The sequence below is a fragment of the Penaeus monodon genome, chromosome 18 (genome assembly GCF_015228065.2).
Source record: "Penaeus monodon isolate SGIC_2016 chromosome 18, NSTDA_Pmon_1, whole genome shotgun sequence".
Classification (NCBI taxonomy): Eukaryota; Metazoa; Arthropoda; class Malacostraca; order Decapoda; family Penaeidae; genus Penaeus; species Penaeus monodon.
This window is the reverse complement of record NC_051403.1, coordinates 29,940,892-29,962,113: the sequence shown is the minus strand read 5'-3', so window position 1 is coordinate 29,962,113 and position 21,222 is coordinate 29,940,892. Positions and strand designations below refer to the sequence as shown.

The 21,222-nt window shown below is 37.0% G+C and overlaps 1 protein-coding gene across 1 annotated transcript in view; it reads right to left on the bottom strand.

The window, feature by feature from the left end:
• Window positions 1-8,529: 8,529 nt before the first annotated feature.
• The window catches only part of LOC119584418, a 34,969-nt gene continuing 22,276 nt past the window's right edge, over window positions 8,530-21,222 (bottom strand). The window contains 5 exon segments of the mRNA XM_037933007.1: window positions 8,530-10,538; window positions 10,897-11,133; window positions 11,509-13,062; window positions 13,064-13,100; window positions 13,887-14,090. Coding sequence (XP_037788935.1) covers window positions 9,765-10,538; window positions 10,897-11,133; window positions 11,509-13,062; window positions 13,064-13,100; window positions 13,887-14,090 — 2,806 coding nt within the window. The 3' untranslated portion in view covers window positions 8,530-9,764.

Sequence of the window (21,222 nt, the reverse complement as noted above, 5' to 3'; positions counted from 1 at the left end):
CCACCCTCCGCACCGTCAAGCTCATGCTATACCACAGGGACCAGTTAATTTCTCTTCGTGCAACCTTACCATAGACCCTTTCTCTGATGCACATGACATTCGCCTATTCAATCGTATCTTATCATCGACGATTGCAGAGTTGAATTCTTTCGTAGGGCCTCTCAATCCTACAGGTAGGGCCCGGCGAGGATTATTCAATTTTGTTGGCAATATTGCTCACGTACTTTTCGGAGTTGTGGATGACGACACTCTTACATCCGAATTCAGGAATTATAAGGAAAGCTTATCTTCTGTAGTTCACAGTTTCGACTCGTCTGCTCATGCTGTCAACACGCTTGAGCACAACGTTGAGGAATTAGCTACTGATTTTAAGGCTGTGCGAGGTAAGGTCGGTCAGATTGTAGGCACAGTAAACTAGGTTTCTCATCTTACCTCATTAACTTTAACAGTTTTTTTCATATCAAAGCACAGTAAACAAAATTACACGGCGATTGAATAGTTTGGCAACAACCCTCATTCGTGCGGCGCACGGAGAGGTGTCGCCTGACGTGATTTCGCCTGTTGACATGGGCGCGGTACTTAAGAGGGTATCTTCATTTTCTGTCAAGACTCTTTTCCCTTTAAGACAACGCACTCGGTTTTATGCTAGCCTCAGGTCTTTCCTCACTGCCTCGGGGCTGTCTGTGATTATTCCAGTGCGTCCTTCTACTATCTCTAGGGCGTAACGCGTACACCCCTTCCCACACAAAACAAACATTTCATATTACATGGTTCACGTGCCTCACACATTTATTCTTAGAGAGTTGGGAGGTCATGCTCTATCTTTCCCTTCCTCTGACTTCTTAGACTCCTGTTTGAAGCCTACCAAGGACACTTTCGTGTGTTTTTCTTCACCTTTACCTTCATCTCTTCAGACTCCATCTTGTGCTCGTGCTCTTGTTTCAGGTGGCCTGATCACATCACTGTTCCTTCGAGGTGAGCGATCAACTCTCGCCTTTCATGCTTAGCCTTTCGCAGGCGACAGTGATCTATTTCTATCAATCGACGGCCGCCACAATTGCTTGCGAGGAGCTTCAGCCAGATAGGTTATTGCAGGGAACCTTTGTCCTGCCTCATCACTGTGGGTTGCGTTCTCTGTCATTAAAAGTTCCGGCAATCAAGTCCTTCGTTACGGATGTCGCTGCAGATCCTATAGCGATTAGGCCGGCGCTCCTAACCTTGCCGACAATCAACGTCACAATCCCGGAGCTGCATCTACGGCACGTTAGTAAGGTTCAGGAAGCGGACGTCGGGTTGATGTCAGACTTTCACATAGACTTTATATACCCTGTTTATGTCACCTTATTAGGCATGTTGCTCCTCTTATTAGTGTTTGGCGTGTATAAGATGTGGATAATTCTATTTCTGTTACAGGATGTGGATAATTCTATTTCTGTTACCAGTGGACCACGTGGCTGTTTTCCACGTGGATCCAAATGTCCCAAATAAGAACCACCCGCTCAGCGAGGGCGGAGGTCACGTTTTATATCTGACCTCGTTTGACCGGGAGTTCGTGTCAAGCGACCAGCGCGGTAGGTCAGCTCCGCCCTCTCTCCGGGCAGCTGACCGTGGCCTCCACACGGCGCTTTTGACCCCTTAGACAAGTCGTAGCGTCGTCGTAGCATGTGTTCACCCCTTTACGTGTGTTTTGCGTCCCTGTCAGCCACTGTACTAGAGTACGAATAGCCGTTATATCTGGTGGCAGCGAGGGCCGTTGCATCCTGTTGGATGCAACACGGACACACCACCCCCGAAGAAAATCCGCTCGACCGCTTCAAGACATGGCTAAGAAAAAAACACGTAAGTACACGTTTGGGCCCCTTTCTTATTTCTTTTCCCTTCCTTCTCCCATACATGTGTTAAGCCGTTGTTTTTTGTTGGGTTAAAAGGTGCTAATGACAGCAAATGGCACGTTCTCCACTATTCTTCCACCTCAGATCGCATTTCCGTGTGATCGAGTATGTGATCAATAAACATGAATATCGTTCGTTAGTTAAGTAATTAATTATTTTCTCTCGTTTTTTAGAGATTTACATTGTTTCATTTGCAACGAATTTAACGCGTTCGTGATTTTATCTTATCACGAATACCATTTCATTTTATCTCGTTCCTAACCCTCGCCCCCCGACCTGACCGTCCCTTTGGATTAGAAAAAGGTTATTTTCCTGTCTTGACCTGACCTCACTTTCTCTTTTCCCGGTGGGTGGCGGCGTGGGTAGGGTCAGATGACCACTTGGTTCCCTCTAATTTGGAAGCAAACATATCATTGTTACATTGCTTTTTGGTGACACGTTCTATCGGCGCTAGAGCGAAGCAGGTAACAAAATTGTATTATTTGGATATAGCGTAGGATCTTCCCCCATATCATAGTGCACAGGATTGCCTGATATTGCCCCGGGGTTGCGTAAACGCCTAATAGATCTGCGCTCCGTCGTTCGAAATTAGGTGCAATAAACCGAAGTTATTCGTTCGGCACCTTTTGAGTCAGTGTGACCCGCGGTTATGTCCGTTAATTAATGTAGGACTAGGGTTTAAGCTAGAATCATTATTCGCTTATTAATCACACCAGACTCACCCTCTTGAAGTCGCTTGCATGTTTTGGGTACCCCCCAAGCGTTTGTGTGATTCGTGAAAATTTATATATCCTTCGGGAATTTTGCGAGCGCCCATTGCAGATACGCAGAAGAGAGCAGGATATTATATTCCTGACTCGAGTCGCTTCAGTCATATACGGCATTTGGGTATAGGATCCCCCCGTTATTGAGTTTTATTGAAGTCTGACGTGCAAAGCTAGACATGTACCTCGGCAGTTCAGATTTCTGACCCCGAGAAGATTTGCTTGATAAAAAATTGGCGAATATTTTTTCATGTCACCATTCATTCATGCGTAGATTCTGTCGCATATCATTATATGCTGAATTCAATGTGGTAGTTGAAATAATCTTAAATAGCTAGCATTGCTAATTTACTTCAGTTTTGTTATAGTGAACGTTAATTTTCGTGTTTATGATTCATTCTCTGTGTGAGGTCACTCGCTTTCCCTCTCATTAACGCTAGCTGTCACTCACACATGCATACACACACACCTTCACCTCACTCACACACGCAGGACAAAAGACACTGACCCTTTTTCATTAATAAGGCTGGTTGCTGTCTTAGTGCCGGCGTAAAGATTTATTATGTATCTCTTTAGCCCACAATTTTGTCCGTCGTGACGAGTGGTTCATACATAAAGTACAAGTTACATCTATTTCTTATCTGTGTGACGACTATGGTTCAAATAGATCTTCGCGGATCGCCGATGTCGTTCCCTTATCTATTCTCATATCTATCAGAGATGGTTGGTAGTTCAAATAGGTCTATGCGGACCGCTACTGACATCTCCCTCTTCTATTTTCTTTACCTTTGTGAAAATAAAACACAAAATGAAAAAAAAGACGAAAATAAGTTAAAAACCAACATTAAAAACCGTAAATTGTTATGAATAACCGGCTAGTGGTAATTACCACCCCATCTTCTCTGTTGCCTTTCTTTTTCTCTTACTCTGGCCCTTACGTGTATGATCTGGCTCCCCGACTTTATATTGCAGTCGGACCGACACGGCACCGAAGGAAGACCCTTAGGATGCTGTGAGAAGGACGTCATCGAAGATCGCCATAGGCCCACAGACCAGGATTTTCGTCAGAAAAGGTTTTAAGCCGTCCCAGTGTAGTGGACGGGCGTTGCCTGCCGGACTCCCCGTAGATCCAGCGAACCAGCACCTTTGCCGCAGGTACCAGTCACCCCAGAATGCTGTGCATAGGCGACGCCTGGCGGACGCCGGCAGATCCGGTCAACTCCAGGAGCTCGTAGCGCAGGTATAAGCCGCCCCGAGATGCCGCCCCTGCCCCGACGCCCGTAGATCCGGACGAAGATTACGAGGACGTGTGGACGCGAGAAGGACCTGGACGAGATCTGTGAGGACGTGTGGACGAGGACGCCGCCGAGTTAGGCCTGGGCCAGGACTACGAGGAGGTCAAGACGAATCTGAAGTCAAGGAGGACCTGTGCGAGACTTTCGAGGACGTGTGGATAATCGAGGACGAGCAGATTACACCAGGGACCAGGAGGATGAGGACAACATGGACGAGCAGCCACGAAGTTGAACCAGGACAACGCACGAGAACGAGACGACCAGCCAAGTTAGGTCACCCTTGAAGGCGCCTCGAGGGCGAGGCGCGAGTAGGTGGCCGAGCAATATAAGATGTGGATAATTCTATTTCTGTTACAGGATGTGGATAATTCTATTTCTGTTACCAGTGGACCACGTGGCTGTTTTCCACGTGGATCCAAATGTCCCAAATAAGAACCACCCGTTCAGCGAGGGCGGAGGTCACGTTTTATATCTGACCTCGTTTGACCGGGAGTTCGTGTCAAGCGACCAGCGCGGTAGGTCAGCTCCGCCCTCTCTCCGGGCAGCTGACCGTGGCCTCCACGCGGCGCTTTTGACCCTTTAGACAAGTCGTAGCGTCGTCGTAGCATGTGTTCACCCCTTTACGTGTGTTTTGCGTCCCTGTCAGCCACTGTACTAGAGTACGAATAGCCGTTATAGAGTGTGCTATGCGAAAGCGTATCGGATGCACAGGGAGGAGGATCGTATCGGCAGTAAGGCCATCGAGCGTGCTTCCTCGTGTCCCCCATATCACGGACCTATCCTTGTACAACAGCAATGTCCATAGGCACTGAGTACTTGTATATGTAGTTTGCACTTCTTACTCTATCCTTTTATCGGAACGCTCGAGGTTCAAGTAGATCTTTGCGGATTGCCTTGATCATTCCGGTCTATCACAAAAAAAAAAAAAAAACGGCTTATTGTTTATCGGATAGTAATGCTGTAGTTCCCCCCCCCACACACACACACACCTGTCATATCTTTCTCTCCACCTATCTTGGCCCTTGTGTGCATGGTCTGGTTGCTATTAGCCTGGTCATCGATACCCACACCCCAGGCACGCGGTCGATGGCGAGGAACCCCGCGGATAGCTAGAAACTCAGGAATCACCATGTCGGGGACCGTCTACAGAGTATGACGCTACGACGAGAACTTCGCGTATACGGCGCCGTGGACGGGACACCAGAAGAGGGACAGGAAGGAGGACGCCGAAGAGGACGGAGGTGGATGACGTCTACGTTGGGCCGTCAAGCATTTCTCCGGGCGTGTGAGTAGGACAGCCTTGAGGTGGAGCAATCTATCAGCGCCTCGAGGGCGAGGCGAGGGTAGGTGGCAGAGCGGTGTGACATCTATTAATAGTGAAATCTGCCTGAGCCGGGGTGACAGCTGTTCGCCTCCTGGGTCATGACCTGACCTTCGGCGATAACGAGAAACGCTTGGAGGGGACAACAGCTGTGTCCCCACGCCCAAGGGGGAAGCGACCCAGAAATACCCGAAGGGAGTCAGTCCGAGTCCGTTCCTTGAACCGCTAACACCTTTCCTTCAACCCGTAGGAGCTGACGCCGCCTCCGCCACGTCTACCGCGTCAAGATCCCTTTTAATCTGCGTGTCTGTTCCCTCAATAAAGCTGAGAAACAGATACTGAGTTTTCCTCTGGACCTGCCAGATAATATAGTGGTATTCTAGCATAATTCAAATTAGAGACCATTATAGGGACATCTGTTAGGAAGATGGAGATGGATAAACTTTCGGAAGCAAGACTGTGACACCACCAAAAGTACCGTGCTTCCTTGTGTACCCATATATTTGGCCATAATTGTCTGGGACTGACTCATTTTGGATGGTTTCCACACATGCAATAATATCAGGGTGGGGTTGACCAGGAAAGACTGCGTTGCACTAGCCGTTTGGCCCGGTACTGTTGCCCAGCTGCTACTGGAAAAATCCGAGTGCCTGAGCAATTAAGGCGTTGTTTTTGTCTTCTCATTCGAGATTCTATGAAAGAATGATTCTCGCCTCTCCTCTATGCAAGTGCGACACTCTTGGACGGTATGTCCGGGGTGCAGACAGTAATTATACTTGCTCCTCCTCAAACACTTGGTATCTGTCTGTTCCTTGCGTTTGCATTGACTACAGTACTCCCCGACTAAACCAGAATTACCTTGAAAATGTTTAAGTGATTGAATGTGTTTCCTGTGCTTGTTTGCTCCTCTGAGTTTTCTATGCCTCAGGGGGACAGATTTGTACCTATTAGCAGTACTGTGCCTTTTCCACTCTTGTGCCATAGCAGAAGTAGCAATAGATCGCACACCACGCTTTTCAAGGCTTGTCCTTGTAGCAGAGATGTTGTTTATAATGTCCTGCACAGTGATAACAAAATCCCTTTTCTCAGCCAGTTTGAGAAGTGGTCTCAAAGAAATGTAGGATGTGTTCTCCTTGGCAAATTCTTCCTTTAGCCTTCGCATAATTCAGTGAGTTCCCTAATCTCTACCTGGAACAGGTCCTTGCTGTCATCAGTTAATAACGTGGGAGGAATTTTCTACTGTTCCCAGTGGAGCGTCCGACCACGGGATGAGGGATCCCTAAGGCCAAACACAAAGTGACCACTTCGCGGCAGTCTCTCTCTCTCTCTCTCTCTCTCTCTCTCTCTCTCTCTCTCTCTCTCTCTCTCTCTCTCTCTCTCTCTCTCTCTCTCTCTCTCTCCCAGCAGCTACCACCTGAACCTCGCGCACAGCCTTACGCGCGAATCGCTGCGGAATACCTTACCTCCGTTGAATTCTGCAGACATGAGCGCGAGAGAAGAGTCAAGGGTTATCTCATTGGAGAATCCTACCTAGGACAACCTCTTTAATAGCTTTACCAAACTTAAACTACAGAAACACCGCCGCAACATAGGCTTGAAACAATTTGGATGACCAAGGACAAACTTGCCAATATAATAAGGATGAAACGCCAATAAACAATCAGTCAGCGTGAGTAAGAATCATGCGATTTCTCCAAAACATTCCACTTGAGCTCCAAGAAATGAGAAAGGTAATATGAAAAAAGAATTCAGACATCGAAGATCTAAACAACCTAATCCAGAGTGCTTACGTGACTTCACCTTCAACAAACTCAATGATCGCGTCTTCTACCCTGGAGAAGAAGGTGAGTGAAGGATGGAACACAGCTGTTACTGGTGCTGAATTAGCGGAGTCCCCCCTTCAACCCACGAAAATCGCTGCTACAGGAAAACACGAATCTGTGCCAAGTGAAGGCAACGGACTTCGGAAAGGATTGCCACATCACTGAGGGCGCCAACGTTGACACCCTGAGATGCTGTGTCGTCGAGAAGTTGAACCAGATTCATCTAGATGCATCATCTACGGTGGGATTCATTATTTAAATGATGAAGTTAAATCCAAATACGATCTTGGACAATTTATGGTCATTACCAGGAAAACTTAAGGCAAGGAAAGAGGATATGGATATACTTGCATGTGAACAAGTACCAACTCTGAGAAGTACCAACTCTGCTTCATTAACAAGCCAAAAGAATGGAGCTCTAAAATAGAATTAAAGTTATTCAAACTCAACCAAATTCCAGACTCCTAAATAGAGGTGTTATTAGACTACGGACAACAATCCGTAGGGAATGTAAACATATAAATTAAACTAGCTGATTATTAGAATCACGTTAAGAGAACTAGTATGCCTTTTCAAATTAACAATAATCGTAGCAGACCATTGATTCACGAAGAGAAACAAATACAATCAGAAAACCATAGCAATATACAAGGTAGACATAGATATAATCTGCACACTAACATGCAGAAAAAAAAATTAAGAGAAAACTGGTCCAGGATTTCTAGTCTGATGTAAATTCTTGGGAAAGCAAACAGCATACTGGGGGATATAGGCCTAGGCCAATCAGCCATCGCCAGTGGCGCTACAACTGTGGCGAGTTCAACCACAGGTAATCCAACTGCATCTTATCACTTGTACGGCCACAAAAGCAGATTCGATAGCTGTGTGTGTGTGTGGGGGGGGGACTAATATATATTAGTCCATGACACTAAATTATAGTAAATATACAGTATCTGCATTATCAATGTAGATGGTTGATGAAAACAATATGTGTACAGCTTCACAATAAATAGCCTAATTCACTTTTTTTCTTGTGGGTCTCACTCAGGATAGAAGTTCTGCCCTCCAATGGTCTCATTCTTTTCCAGAAGTTGGCCAGGATATATCCAATCAGCTACTTTCCTATTTTGCATTTTTTTCAATAGGAGCCTGCTTTCTATATTTATGAAAATGCATTAATATGAATATAAGACCAAGCACCTAAGTAAAATGAGCTCAGTCCCATCTTCACCAGTCTAAAATTTTCTCTTGACTAAGTTGCACAAGGCACTCTTATTCTTACCATATTTTTTCTAAACTATTTTTGAGCCAATCTTCAAGCAGTTAGAAATAACTACTCTGGCAAAATATATGAAAAGAAATATAAAAGAATATTGGAGTCTAAAATGAATAATAATAAAACTTGTAATCTTTATTTTTATAACAATTTATAATCCTTGTTTCTTCCTTACAATGAGAATAATAATCATATCTTTAATTTCCAGAAAAAAATGAAATAAATCTATAGAGAGATATGACAGATTCTTTTATCATAATATATCATAACTACATCAGAAAATCAAATAACTTTTCTTTATGACTTCAGAATATAAGTTTAAACATTTATATTTTTGTGCTTTCAGCAACTTGTGTAAAGTTCTTTTTTCATATTAATGCACTGAGATACAGAACACAAAAAAGTTTTATGAATCACTCAGTACGTCCCAAACATTTTGAAGTTGAATACATATTCAAGCTTTTCATCTCAGAGATTGAATAAGCATATGGTAATATTTTTTCCTATGCAGAAATAAACACCTGAATTATTGCTGCAGAGTTTTGAACACCTTGTTAACCAAAATAAAATGACATACAAACAATATACATACCTACACCTGTATATCTGAGCATACATTTGCACACATACACATGTACAATATATACAGATGGTTTACATACGTACTTTTTACATGTACATGCAAGTGGAATCAAGGACTCAAACGCATGCACACACACTCACTCACTCACTCACTCACTCACGCACGCACGCACGCACGCACGCACGCACGCACGCACGCACGCACGCACGCACGCACGCAAGCACGCACGCACACACACACACACAGAGGTTTTATTATGTTGTTTTCCTATATATCCATATCCTATACACTATGAACAACTTAGACTCTTTCAGAGAACTTCATAACTAGCAACTTCATCTAAAATGTATTCCAATACGGCACAAACTATCACGGCCTCATTCTGCAGCCCTTTTCCTATAAAGAATTCTGTGTAATGCCATCCAGAAAATAAACAGAAGTACCTGTACAATTAAACTTTTACATTACATTTAACTGTACAACTTAAGAAAAATCATGATCACAGTAGGTTTTCCCTTCTTTGAACATCTTTTCATCACATGAAAAGTAATGGTTATGTCAGCACATGCAGGGACAATCTTGATGCAAAAAACAAAACCTTAATACCTAACAACTATGAAAGCCCGAGACTGTTAAAGCCATTCCATAGGAGGGTTGCTGACCAGAAAATGCAGTTCTGGCCATAAACGCAAATAGGTTCTTCCATCACAGATGATTGGCTCAATCACCATTGCAGCACCATTCAAATCAACACCCGGAGTAAGATGCACCTATGGTTTATAGTGAACAAGCACTTGAGTCACTCCACACCTAAGCTTCTGTCTGTGTGGAAGAAGTTGTCAGGTCTGCTTCACTGTCACTTGGAGGTGTCTCTGGAGGTCCAGGAAGCAGCAATCTAGGTGGGCCTTGCGGCCTTGAAAGAGAATTGGCTACCCTCAGCACTGCCACAGTATCTTCTTCCTCTGCAAGATTAACACTACTCACTAACTTCTGCCTCTCCTTGCTTACTCCAGACCCACTAACACTTGTTACAAACACATTTTGGTAGGAACTGCATCCAGGCCCGGAGAAGCCTATAGTAACTGGCCTGTGTGGCACAGTAACTTCACTGCCCTGCTGAACACTGGACCGAGAAGGAGCACTTACATACACGTTTTGGTGACTTATGGATCCTGATGGTGAAGTGACATACAAGTTCTGATGTGACCTTAACACAGAGGGTGAACTTACATACAAGTTTTGGTGGGATCTTGTACCTGATGTGGATGATATTGCCAGATTTGGATGTGAACTTGACCCATTCCCTGAACTTATAAAACTGGGGACATATATATTTAACTGAGTCTTCGCTTCCCGGTTCTCAGTTTGTAGATTATGGGATCCCTCACTTCCATCAGAAGATTCCATCTCTGGAAGATAAATTCCACCAGCCACATTCACATTCACAGCTTGATGTTCTGGAACAACAGTTGTAGGTGTTCCTGGGACCTGGTAGATGGGTGGCTCAGGGGGACTGCCACACAGTGAATAGGAGCCTGGTTCAAAGACTGGTGGGTATTCCATGCCTGGGTAGTGTGGAAGGATCTGAAAGGAAGTATTTGAAGAGTAAGCCATATATATATCAAATTTCTCTTAATCCATTAATTGGGCCTTTATACAAATAATGACTTAGTTAAAATTTGGGAGGACATACATAGAGGAACGCAAGAGACAGAGAATAGACTATGTGCGTTGTGTAGTGTAAAAAGTTAACTTACAAACCTCAAAGAAAGAAAGGTACCAAGTCCAATGACTTTTTCCTTTCAACCGTTTCATTTTACCTGCCAAAGTTTTATATAACAGGGAAAACAGGGATCACAGGTAATCTCCTTAAACTGAATTTCTAATAGGAATTGAGTTTCCAACTGCTAACTGTTGACAAAATTAAAGAACTAAGCCCTACCTTCTGTTGCCGCAATTTGCCCGTCTTTGCCTTCACAATTGAGCTGTACTGGTGAGTTGTGATTGGTATGGCTTGCGTCCCAATACTGGTGCTAGATGATGCACACATTAGTGGCGGAATACTGGGGGAGAAAGGGGTTGTCGGCGAGGATGGAGGTGAGGAGAAAAAAACATCACGGGGTGACAGGATGCCTGGAGTTCTGCGCTGCTTGCCTATCATAGAGACTCCCATGGCAGGCTGTGGGATGGAAAGGGAAGTGTTACAGTCGCACAACTAAGATGCCTCACAAGTGATACTCATTTAAGTATCTGGCTACTGTGAACCATATTAGTGTAAACCCACTCAATGATTATATAACTTTATCCATTTTGTGAACTGAAAAATTATTTATTGATTACTAACTGTTACACAGTCAAGACAACTCAGAGACAGGAAAACATGGCACACTGCCCTTTTTCTTACCTCTCAACGGAAAGCATATGGCAAAAAAAAAGTAATAATAATAACCCAATTATGGCTGTCCCAGATATAATAAAATAAACATTTTGTATTTATATATTTTCATAAAACAGTACTGTTTTTAAAACTAATAAAACTTTCTGCAGGTCCTACCTTGAGAGGCGTTCTGAGTGCATCATTCTCCTCACTGTGGGCACGAATGGTGAGGTTTGGAACTTGCTTGGAAGTCCTTGTCTGGCCTGCCCCAAGGTTCAGCCCCCCCTGCCCAAGACTCTGTCTCTCAGGTGATGCCAAGACCTGAGGGGAGGGATAGCTTGGCAGTGAGGATGTTGACCTGGTGGAGGATGAGGCACCGAGACCAGAGGATGACGGTGGAGGTAGTGTAGAGGCACTGGTAGAGAGAACTGTACCAGAAGGGAGAGTGCGCTCACTGGGCGACAGAAACTTGGTCCTGGGTGGTACCTCTGGGCGAGGGGTAGACTGCATCCTTAGGGGCTCCCTTGGCTGCCTCTTTGGAGACACAACTGTGACCTTGGCTTCAGCAACTTCTCCAAGGATATGAGGCTTACTACCTGTGGGGCTGGACTCGGTTAAGTTCATCAAATTGCTAGTGTAAATCTGTGATGTGTGAGGATCTAAGCTCAACTCAAAAGTGGCCTTCATGGGGTCCACCCTGTTGCGCATCTGAAGGGGATGGTAGAGTGCAGTCTGTTTCAGGCGGTCAGAGGCTGGAACTTCTCCTGAACCAGAGCGGGTTCTCCCATCCTTTTTCTCTGGGGATGCACGGCATATTGGCTTCTGTCGAGAGTGGTCAGACCGTAGTGAGCTGATCCAAAGTTTTTCTGGAGAGCCTTCACGATATTCCTCTGAGGCCAGTAAACTGCTGGTTGACCCATGTGAGCTGCGTGTGGGTGTGTGTAGAGGGGATATAGGTGGCGAGAGAGCTCTTGGCCGAGAAGAGGCCAAGCAATCCAAGGAGCCTCTTCTTGGTGATTTGGGTCGTAGGGGAGACTCCCCCCCAACACTGCCTCGCCTGCCACTCAAGTCCAGTTTGGAAGGGCTGGAGCGACCACTTGGGGGCGGCGTGCCACTCCAGCGTCCATTGCCACTCCTGCTGGGGCTCCTGCTAGGGCTGGCACGTGTATCCAGGTCTACTGAGGAGGGCCTGGTTGGCATGTGGTGGCTGCTAGCACGGGTAGGCAGCATATAGTGTGGGTATTGGCGGTGTGTTGCTTCTGTTGATGTAGCATTCACGTCCTGCACTCGCTGTTCCACAATAGACACATACACATCCTGGTCAGCCTCCTGTCCCATGGAGAGACTCACCTTCTTCAGCACTCCCTCAGGTGGATGCATCACTTCATACTCCACTTCGTCTCTGCTGTCCTTGGGCTTGGGAAGGATTTTTGGCTTTGGCTGTTGCTGTTGGTTTGGATGGTTTTGATATTGCTGTTGGTGTTGGTGCTGTTGCTGGTACTGTTGCTGGTGCTGTTGCTGGTGCTGTTGCTGTTGTTGTGCAGGCTGACCATTTCTGCTTGTAACTTGCCGGCGTCGCTCCAAAGTCAGAGATGCCGGCAGCTGCCGTAAGCGGTCTCGTAGACTATTCTTGCGGGTGACCCTGCGGGCAGCAGTGGCATCTGCTACACTTGAAGCATCAGTCTGTGGTGTCCCTGCCAGCTCTGTCCGGGCACTACCACGGAGGTCACCCGGTTGAAGTGCTCCTGTTGCCACTCTCACTCACTCGTCTGCACAAAGGAAGTGATTGGAATACAACTGTCATGCAAAGAACTATATCATGTATACATATGTGCTAAAATGCTGATGAGAAATAAATCAAAGAAAAACCTAGTTTTGGCTACCATGCCTCACAGTTAATGAGCATGTAAATGCTTTCAGGGGACCATATTTTTGTCAAAATTGAATTTAACCCATTCTCTTTAAATTTACCTTAAATAGTGTAAATTATCTCAGAGTAAATGAATAACATCAACATGTGACAGTCCTATCATTCAGATGGCCATGTATGGAGCAGGAAGTTCTGCTACATGTAGCTGACTCCCGTGCCCATTGTCTGGCCATTGCCAAAATCACCAGAGTTTATTACATTCAAAGATTTCTGTTACCCTTCAGTGTGGGGTTAAAGGGAGTTCACAAGGTACACTTTGCATGACAAAGCAAGGATGATTGAACTGCAGTGCTTGAAAACAAGTTGTTGGTGATTATCTCCCTTTCCTTATCACAAAATAAAGAATAATGATTTCCATATCATTTTTTTATTTGCTTTGCCTACCTAATTTTGTATAATGATATCTGAGAATGCTACACAAAGAAATCAGTTTTTTTATGTGAAACAAGCAAAACTGCATAGATTTTTTCCCATTAGTTTTATTAATCACATTTGGTGAATTTGCATTTGGCAAACTATTCTCAGGACTAATTACATACCAAATGTTAGACTTACTGTATTATATCGTGCTTACTGTCCTAAACGGTGATACAAAAATGTATCACAGAAAACAATGGAGTCCTACCTGTAGCTCCTATAGGATGCAGTAGGCACAGGTTGGTTGAGTGTATCACGTGATGACTGCAGGAACTTGAGTCCCTGACCTCTGGCTGAGCCGAGTGTGGAGGTGATGGAACTGAGGGGCTGAGAGCGCACATGGGGCCCCCGGGCCGGACTGGCCGAACCCCCCCGCCAAAGGGAGCTGCCCAACTCTTTGGTTGGGGATATTCTGCCATTGTGAGATATTTCATGAGAAAATAATATAAAATATATGCTACAGCCATATAAACAAAGACTAGGACTAACAACAAAATAAAAATATAGACAGATAAAAATGTTGGCAAATACAATAAACACAGAAGAAATAAAAGAAATAATAAAAACAAAAGGTAAATGACAATACACAAACAAAACAAACACAAAATCATAAACCATAAACCTCACATCCACTGTGGGGGAACAACATACAAAACAAACTCTATTTACATATAAATAGAGAAAGAAAAAGAACACAAAAAAATAACAATAATAACAAAGAGGATAGAACTCCACGAAGATAAGGTAGCTTGGCGTCTTGAGGACTCACTGAAGCAAACATTCTTCATCTTGTCAGCGACATTGAGGATAAACAGAAATATAACACTGGAATCTTTTCTTTTTTTATTCTTATTAATACAAATCTCCAACAGGGTTTATAACTGGCTTAAATACGATAACAATACATAATACTGCAGATACATTTTTTTGGTCCTGGGTGAGCAAAGGAAACCCTGTTCAATACATAAACTTCTTTCAAAGTATTATAGCTCTGAGACAAATCAAATCTGTCTCCAAAATCAAGAAAAATATATATAAGCCAATAACTACAAGAAGTATCACATATATTCAAAATCATTAACAAGCTCATACTGTGAGAGAGCAAGAGAAATTTGATTTTTCTAGTCGATAAAACTTCAATACTGATATCTTCTAACTTGTGCAACTCATCAAGCAGTTGAATGAGAATGATGACAATGTTATATATCATAAGAAGCATATTATCACTATATCCCTTGAACAGTGGACATATATATTTTTCTCACTAGAAATTAAATCATATAATACATTTCATAATAATACTCACAAAATACTGCTCTTTCCTACATATAAACAATATGCCTAAAACAATGGTAATAATAAACACTTTCAAAAGTAAAAACTTTTTACCTGCTCTATTAAATGGCACCATGTCAGCCATGTCACATAATCAGAAATTACCTTACGAACTCCCCATTATCACAAATACTGACAATTACTAAAATGTTTCAATTTTCACTACAAATTATCAAAATTTTAAAAGCTGATGTTTGGATTATTTATTTCTATTTACTTCAAGGATAAATCATCATACATTGGGAATAAAGGAAAATTACATATTTAGTACACAAACTAGATAATGTATACACAACGACAGCAGACTAGGCCAAATAATTAAAATCAATTACTTCTAAAAATGAATCAGTAAAAATGTTATTTCCTTTAACTATTATTACTAAACACCACATTTTTTCACAATGATTAGCCAATTACTGAGCTTGCTCTTTCATCATCAACATGAAAAAAAGCTGAGAATGAGAATACAATTTGTTTTTAAACCCAAGCGAAAGTCTCCAACTGCTTTCAGTATTAAAACAAGCCCAGGAAATATCAGTACAATTCCTTTCACTGTCTTGGCTGGCAAACACTCCAAACTTGCCCAAGATATTGTCCTGCCTAATCAGTTGTTCCCACACCGTTAGGCCAAGGTTCCACTTGCCTCTTTGGACTCTGAAACCACTAATGTTGCCTTTTTGGCAAGACCTGGGTGAGCTATCTGGGAAACTAGGGCTCTGACCTATAGTATATTCTGCACACATCCTACAATTTTTTGTGGATAGTGATGATCAAAGATCACCTTAGATATTTGTTAAATATCATCACATAGTTATAACACTATCAAAAACTAGCCTAGACAAGGCAAGCTTGGGCCTGTAGCCAAAACAGGTGGCTGGGCAGGCAGATGCGGCTCTAGGACCAGGCCAACTAGTTGAAAATGGCTTTATTTCCTTTAGTCCTGAGAATCAGGTAACAAGGAACAGTTCATACATACAAAAAGACTAACCCTCAACAATGATGTGAGCTGCACAACAAATTCACCATGTTAGTTCATGAGTCACTTGAATAGAATGATCTATTTGTTATCAGGTGAATCAAAAGACTAATTTTCAATAATAAACAAACAGAGCAACCAAGACACTGATTTAACAAGCAAAAACAAACTGATTCCACTTTCAAGAATATACATACCTAAATATTACTTATTGTCATTTGTGAACATCAAAAAGAAGTGTCTGCCATACCAAGATTGCTACAAAAATAAAGGTGTATATACTGTGAATGTAAGCCCCAGGTGAGCATATCTTCATAATGAGGCACTCCTCTCTCACTGCCTTCCCTCTTTTATGCATTTCTATTAATCTTGTTAACATTTGGTGGTTCATGAGGCGCACAATGAGGCAAAACTTTGTAGAAGGACATACACACACACGCACACCATGCGCACACACACACTCATGTTCACTCCCTACAGTTCTGTTCAGGGAAATATGCAAAAGTGTGCTTCAGCTGGACCTTAAAAATACAGCATATACACCTTCTCCAGCAAGTGGAGAACACCTTAAACACCTCCACACTTTCCCAAGTATGTCCCAACTGTTTCAACTGGGCCACTCTCAAGGGCAAGAACAACCTGAGTTCTCTGCTCTCAATCAGGCGAGGTATCACTGCTTTTGTTGCTGGCTATGTGACAGACTAAGAGCCAAGAGAACTATATTATGATCCTTCTTTCAAATCAATCTTGCTCTTCCTTCACAAGAGCCAAGTCTCTGCTGGACTACTTGCAATGAACATTAGCAAAATGGATATAATCCATATTTCACAGTTATTGCCTTTGAAGTGCAAACATAAGCCTTAAGCAATTTTCGCTATTGCTTTGCACAGAAAATATTATTGTCGCAATAATTTATTGTTAATACAAAAGTATAATGTACTCAGTAATATGTACCTTACTTCATTCAAAATCAATGCTACAAATCTACAATTACGTATGTATGTCTATGATTATGTGTGTATGTATGTATGATGTAGGGATGTATGTAGTATGTAGGGTGTATGATGTAGGTAGATGATGTATGTATGTAGTATGTATGATGTATGAAGAGGTATATAAACATATACACAATATAATATATAGAAAACATGTATTACAAAATATATATAGAATAAATATATAATAATAAAATAAAAAAGAAAAGAAAAATAAAAATAAGAAAAGAATAATATTAATAAATATAAGAAAAAGAAAAAAAGAAATATAATAAAAAATAATACATAATAATAAATAAAGATAATAATATATAATAAAATATATATACATATATATATATATATATAATATAAAATATAATATATATTATATATATATATAAAATATATATATATATATATAATAATATATAATATAAATATATATATTATATATTATATATATAATATAAATAAATAAAATAATATATATATAATGTTTAATATGTGGTATATAGGGGTGTGGTTGTGTAAAATATATATAAATGTTATAAAATATGGGATATATAATAATATATGGATATAGAGGAGAAAAGGAAAAAATAAAAAGATATAATATAGAAATAATAATAAATATAAAATAAATATATAATATATAATATATGTAAAATAGATATATAATATAATATATATATAATATAAGAGATATATATATAATATTTATATATAAAATAAATAATATATATAAAATATATAAGAGGATATAAATAGATGATAATAATAGAAATAGATATATAATATATATAATAATAAAAATAAAACAAAAATTAAAATTGGGAAAATTTTATATATAAGAATAATAAATAATATATATGATATATATATAAGATATATATAGATAAACATAATTAAATATAATATATATAGAATAATAGATAGAATATATATAATATATGAAAATATAAAAATATAGAAAGGGTAGATAAAATATAGATAATAAAAAAATAGATAAAAAAGATATAAATAATATATATAATATATAATATAATAAGATATATAGATATAAATAATAGAAAATAAGAAGAGATATAGAGAATAATTAAAATAATATATATATAGATAATAATATAAGAAAAATATATATTAGTTACAATAGATTATATAAATAATAGATAGATATGAAGATATATAGAAATAAGATATATATGATATATAGAGAGAAGATAATAATATTATAAATTAATTAATATATAGAATTAGAATATAATATAAGGTATATAGATAAAAAATAAGAAGATAAGTATAAAGATAAAATAACAATATATATATACTATAATATAATTTTATAATATATAATAGATATAATATAAATAGAGAAGATATAAAAGACAGAAATAGAGATATAAAATAAATATAAATAATTATAGTAGATAATACATATAGGATATAGAAGATACATAATAAGGATTTTAATAACAAAAGGGAATAAGATAGAGAATAACATTAGGTATAAATACATAATAGATATAATAATAAGATTAAAATAGAATAGATATAGAGATAAAATAGAGAGAGAGAAGAAATATATATAGATAATAAAAAAAGGGGAATATATATAAAATATAATATATAAGATAATAAATAAATATATATATATAAAAAAATATATAATAAAAAATAATACATATATAAATACATAAATAATAGAATAAATAATAACAAGAGATATAAAGATATGATTAGGGGAAAGATAAGATAAGATATAGAAAAAGATAAGATAAGATAAGAGATAAAGAAGAAATAGAATAAAGAAAATATAAACAAAAAAATAATAATGAAAATAGAGAAGAAGGAATATTAGAATAATACATAGTAGATAATAATATATAATAAAGATATATATATAATAGATAATATAATATGGATATAAATATATAATAAGAGAATATATATATAGATAAATAATTTAATATATATATAAATATATAATATATAAGAATATATATATAGGATATATATATATAATAATATATAATATATATAATTTATATTATATATATATATAATATAAATATATAATATTTTTAAATTTTATAAAATATATAAAATAAAATTTTTATATAAATATATATAAAATTTTATAATAAAATTATATAATATTAATATATATAATAATATAAATAATTTAAAGTTTTAGAAAAAAATAATAAATAAAAAAAAAAAAAAAAAAGAAAAAAAAAAGAATAAAAAAAAAAAAAAAAAAAAGAAAAAAAAAAAAACAAAAAAAAAAAAAAAAAAAAAATGGGAAAAAAAGAAAAAGAAATAAAATTTTCCAAAAAAATAAGAAAAAAAAAAAAAAAATAATTATAAGAAAAAAAAAAACGGAGGTTTTTTTTGACCCGGGGAAGTGAAAGGGAGGAGCCGGGGAGGGGGGAAAAGTAGGGAGGGAAGAGGAGAGGGGGGTTGGGAATTTAAGGAAAAAGGGGGGAACAAGGAGGGGACGGCCGGCCCACCCCGGAAAGGGGAGAAACCGGGGGGGAAACCCCGGGGGGAAAGCGAAAAAAACCAAAGGGAGGTGAGAATAAAAGGGGTTTTGGGGGGAGTTTGGGAGGGGGAAAAAAGGGGAAAGGGGAAATTAAAATAAATTAAAAAAAAAAAAAAAGGGGAAATAATAATTAAAATAATAAAAAAATTAAAATAAAAAAAAAATAAAAATAAAATAATAAAAAAACAAAAAAAAAAGGGGAAGGAAAGAAAATAGAAATAAAAAAGGTAAAAAAAAGATAAATATGGAATATAAAAAAAAAAAAAAAAAAATAAAAACAAAAAAAAAAAATAAAAATAAAATAAAAAAAAGATAAATATCAAATAATAAATATATAAATATTTAATTTTAAAAAAAATCAAAGGAAAATAAAAAAATAAATAATAAATAAATAATATATAAAATAATTAATTTTATATTTTTAATATAATATAAATATCATATATTTTAATATCAAATTATTATAAAAATATTTTAAAATAAAATATAAAATTATATATAAAATATATTATAGAATATATATATAAAATATATATATATTTTTTTAATGGGTATTTTTATAAAGGGGATATAATTATTTTATTTATATTTTTTGGATTAATTATATTTTAAAATTTTATTTTTAAAGGAAATAACTTTTTTAGGGCTTTAAAATATTATCTTAAATTATAAACATAAATTTATAAAAAATATAAGAATAAATTATCAGGAATTTATATTTAAATTAGAATTTTTAATATTATAAAATAAAATATAATAATTAATATATAATTTAATTTAGATATAAAATATATATAAAATCCTTTAATATTTTTAAAATTTTATGATTATTTTTATATATGATTTTTAAAAATTAATTATTATTATTATTATTTTTAAGATTATTAAATTTATTATATTATATATATAATAAAAATATAAAAATAAAATATATAAAAATATAAAATAAAAAATATAAAAAATATTATATATATTTTATATATAATATATTTAATATTAGATTTTAATTATATTAATAAAATATTTAAAAATTTATTTTATATATAATATAATATATATATAATATAATATAGTTAATAAAAAATTTTTTAAAAAATAAAATAATTTTTAATATATATAATTTTTAATATATATATAATATAATATAATTAATTTTAATTTTATAATATAATAAAATCTTTTAAAATATAAAATATTAAGAAAAATTTAAAAACAAAGGGGGAAAAAAGGGGGATATAAAATAATATTTAAAAATATATAAAAAATTTTAAAAAAAAATATATAAGAAAAAAATATATAATATAAAATAAACCAAAATAAATATAGATATATATATATTATATATATTTTATAAATTAAAATTTTATATATATATATATTAAATATATTTTATTATAAATTTAAATATATTATAATATTAATTTTAATAATAAAAAATATAAATATTAATTTATTTTTAAAATAATAAAATTAAAACAAATCAAAATTTTAATATAGGGGAAAAATAAAATAATTTATATATTTTAATTTATATTTTTTAATATATACTTTTAATTTAAATATATATATAATATTAATATTTTAAATAAAAGATATAAAAATTATAAAATATTATAATTAAATTATATATTATTTAATATATATAAATTAATTTTATATATAAGAAAAAAAAATAATACAAAGGGGAAATAATAATAATATACATATAAAAATA